Below are 3,455 nucleotides of genomic sequence, written 5' to 3' on the forward strand. Positions count from 1 at the left end.
AGGCTAGACCGTCCAAATCCACAGCCTCTTTTTTTCCGGTCTTCCCGGTCTACCAAGGACCCGGCCCRCCGAGACCGGGGAGTCTGGGTCCTCCGGAGGACCCAGCCTGTCGTTTTGGACACAGCCTAGTCCTTACAAAAATAAAACTAAATTGTTTAAACTGTTACATTTAAATGATTCGGTCCTCTGTTTCAACAACAATAACTCCACTATTAAATGAGAAAGACGGATATTAAAAATAAAAATTATTTTCAAATTAAACATTTTTTAACACCGGAAGCCTCTGACTCCAGCCCTTGGAAAATTACGTCATTGAGAAATTAAAATGCAGTTCATGTGGCAGGAATGGGTTAACTACTAAATAGGTTCACACATTTTTGCCACTCCTGACTGAATAGAGAAACAACAAAAAACTATTTCTTTATGTTTCAGGTTCGTTTGGTGTGTWTGTCTGTATGGATAAGTGTGAATAATTGTTTCCAATTTCAACACAAASTAATCATGCAGTCAAAACCCACAATGTTGTAAATCTGATTAAAATCACTTATTAAAACATTTACTCTACAGCAGAGTAATTACCTCCACATTAGCTCATCAGTTTTAAACTTTTTTATTTTTCGTCAGACTCTATTCACATCCTCACCCTTTTTGGCCAACCCGTTTAGATGTTTCTTTATGTTTCAACATTTGTATGAGGAACAAGGATAATCTGAGGATGTAATATGAAGGATAAAAAGGACACGTAAAAAAATAAACACTTTGGATTAGTACCAAATTTATTAGTAACAATTTCTGATCAGTGTTAAAACTACATCGCATTTTTTCTGTGAATCAGAAAACATCAACAAAAACGTTTTTCATGCGTTTTACGAGCCTGTTGATGTTCAGATAGACCATTACAAAAATATTTTACTTTTTCATAAAGTAGCATGAAATTAAATGGTAAATCAAGAATAAAGACAAGAAAAACATCTTTCACTTTAGATTGAATCAAACTGSGTAAGACCATCTTCCCTATTTGAACAAAAATGTATAATGCTTCAGCTTTTTAAAGTAGTTTGTCTCACAATACACTAAAAGGTGCTTTTTTAAAAAAGGATTCAACCATGCTTTTACAAACWGTAGATTTTTAGCGTTTCAAGTGTAAAATCTAAAATGTCACATTTGCAAAATCCATTAAGGAAACCTGATAACCAGTTATACTGTATCAAAACAACTCATTTCATTACAAAGTTGCCAAAAATACAGTTACTCTTGGAAAAAAAGATAATGCTATGAGTTCAACTCAAAGAAAAATATATTTAAGGAAAGTTCAAGTTAAGACAGATTCAGTAACAATCATTTTTATTTCTAAATGATGTTTTAAAGTTAAAGTACGTCAGCGCTGATTATTTGCTGTAATATTGTTGCTGTCCCGTGAGAGGTATTGACCAAAAAACATCAAGAAAATTCACAAGGTTTTAAAACACGGTGCGATATTTCTGAGTGATCTGCTCGATGCGATCATGAGGACACGGCGTCAGGGGGAGTCGAGGGGGTCCCAGAGACAAACCCGACAGCTCCGACATCAGCTGCTTGTTCACTCCGACATCAAAGCCTGTCGATGAGAGCGAATCAGTTCTGAATGTAGAAACCGAACATTCTTCTATCAGATCCAGCTTCACAAGCGTCACTCACCAAGTTTCATGGCGTAACTCAGAAGCTCCTGCATTTTGAACTGCAAACAGAAGTCAGGAAAAAAAATTTAACTAATCTGATCAGAAACATGTCGGAGAAGTCAGGAACAACAAGTACCTGTATGCTCCTGGCTTGGACAAGGTCACCCTTCTCAAAGGCAGATAAGAGCTTGTTGACGTGACATCCTATATAGTTATATGTGCTGTGACAAAAGAAATTAATAAGTATAAATAAAAAAAAAATTAAAGAGTAGCTAAACACAAAAATCAACTTTATTTGCAGATGAACTGTCCAAATTTTAAATTATCTTTATATTTCTGTGCAATTTTTGACATTTGTGTAAATTTGTTTAATTCTATGTTTTGTCAACAAAATGTCTTGGTGCTGCCCTCTATGGGTTGAACAGTGGCTGCTGCAGTTGAATTTTCTTATTGGTTAAAGCGGTACAGCTTTGTTACATGCTTACATCACGACTCTCGTATGTAAAAGCCTGTGGAAAAAACTTCATGCGTTTTCTTAGTGTTTGGAGGGGACAGAACAGCATCAGTCCAGGACTGAGCTGCCTTGTGAATTTCAAATGAAACATTGAAACAAATGAGAAAATGTTCTTCTGTTTGGATCAAAGTCATATTTTATACAAGAACAGCTAAATTTGAGTTTGCATGTACGTCATGAAACTTTACTTTTTCCAGAATACACTCATTTCTTTACATCAACCAGGAAAGTTTTCAGAAATGTTAGCTTGTCGTTTTAAGCTAGCCGTCACGTTCCCTTGTCCTGAACACACCCCCTCGCTCATCCACACACTTGTCTGTGCCGCTCATTGTCTCGTGGCACTGCCCACTTTGTTGGAATTTTTCAATTTAGCCTGGGGGCGGGGTTATACTTTCACAGRGGGAGTTAGTTACACTTTAAAGTCTACTGACCTGCCAACTGCTCCGTGGGCTCCCATAGCCAGACCTGCTAACAGTTGCTATAAARACAAAAAGAAAAGAAAAAGAAAACTGTTTCAGAGTTGCACTTTTTATGYGAGTCAAAAGACAACAAACATGTACAAACATTCACCCATTTTTCCTGTTCTGCCTCCTCGCAACTTGGAAAAAAAAGGTATTTATGTAACAATCAAACTTTCCTAAAATAGGTCAACCACTAAAATGTAATTAAAATGTGCTTTTACAGTAGTTGCACAATTAAAAACCGTATAGGTCAGGCTAAAAACAGATGACAAAGGACAGGATAAAAAAAGGGAACAATTAATCAGATTTAAAAAGGACAAATGTAACCTTGAATGTTCAAAGCTCCACATCAGGGATATAAGCTAAAGTTAACATAGTTTTGTTTAAAAAGGTTTTTCTCTCATTATCTTAAAGTAACAAGGAACATCTAGTCAGAACAGTTTGTCTTTTCCTCAAGGCAATGAATTAACGTATTTGGACAAGTTAATATTTTAAGAAGAAATTATTAAAACCTTACCATAAAATTAAATCTTTTCTTGATTTTTACAAAGAAAATCAGGACAGTTTATCAAACGATTCAAGCTAAAAATAAAAAAACTAGATACCGCATAGCGGTAACATAATGACCGCCGCACGCACAAATGCACCAGAACTCAGAAGTCTTCATTCCTAATAAATGTCATGCTACTAGGTGCATTCTAAAATTGAAGTGGTTTGGGTGGGGGTCTTGGGGGGGGGCATTGGTTGACCTGATGGATAGCCCCTTACCAGAGCTAAACAACCAATGAAAATCTGAAGCTCCTATGTTTAATAGTCTTTGAG

At 36.0% G+C, this 3,455-nt stretch overlaps 1 protein-coding gene across 3 annotated transcripts in view; it reads right to left on the bottom strand.

Annotated features, from left to right (window-relative positions):
- Positions 1 to 755: 755 nt before the first annotated feature.
- The window catches only part of npl (N-acetylneuraminate pyruvate lyase (dihydrodipicolinate synthase)), an 8,315-nt gene continuing 5,615 nt past the window's right edge, over positions 756 to 3,455 (bottom strand). For all 3 annotated transcript variants that reach the window (XM_014004655.1, XM_014004653.1, XM_014004654.1), the window contains exons 9-12: positions 2,604 to 2,650; positions 1,795 to 1,879; positions 1,678 to 1,717; positions 756 to 1,597 (exon numbers count right to left, since the gene is read on the bottom strand). In XM_014004655.1, coding sequence (XP_013860109.1) covers positions 1,461 to 1,597; positions 1,678 to 1,717; positions 1,795 to 1,879; positions 2,604 to 2,650 — 309 coding nt within the window. In that variant the 3' untranslated portion in view covers positions 756 to 1,460. The remainder of the gene's footprint in view (positions 1,598 to 1,677; positions 1,718 to 1,794; positions 1,880 to 2,603; positions 2,651 to 3,455) is intronic.

This window comes from Austrofundulus limnaeus, unplaced genomic scaffold (assembly GCF_001266775.1).
Source record: "Austrofundulus limnaeus strain Quisiro unplaced genomic scaffold, Austrofundulus_limnaeus-1.0 Scaffold25, whole genome shotgun sequence".
NCBI lineage: Eukaryota > Metazoa > Chordata > Actinopteri > Cyprinodontiformes > Rivulidae > Austrofundulus > Austrofundulus limnaeus.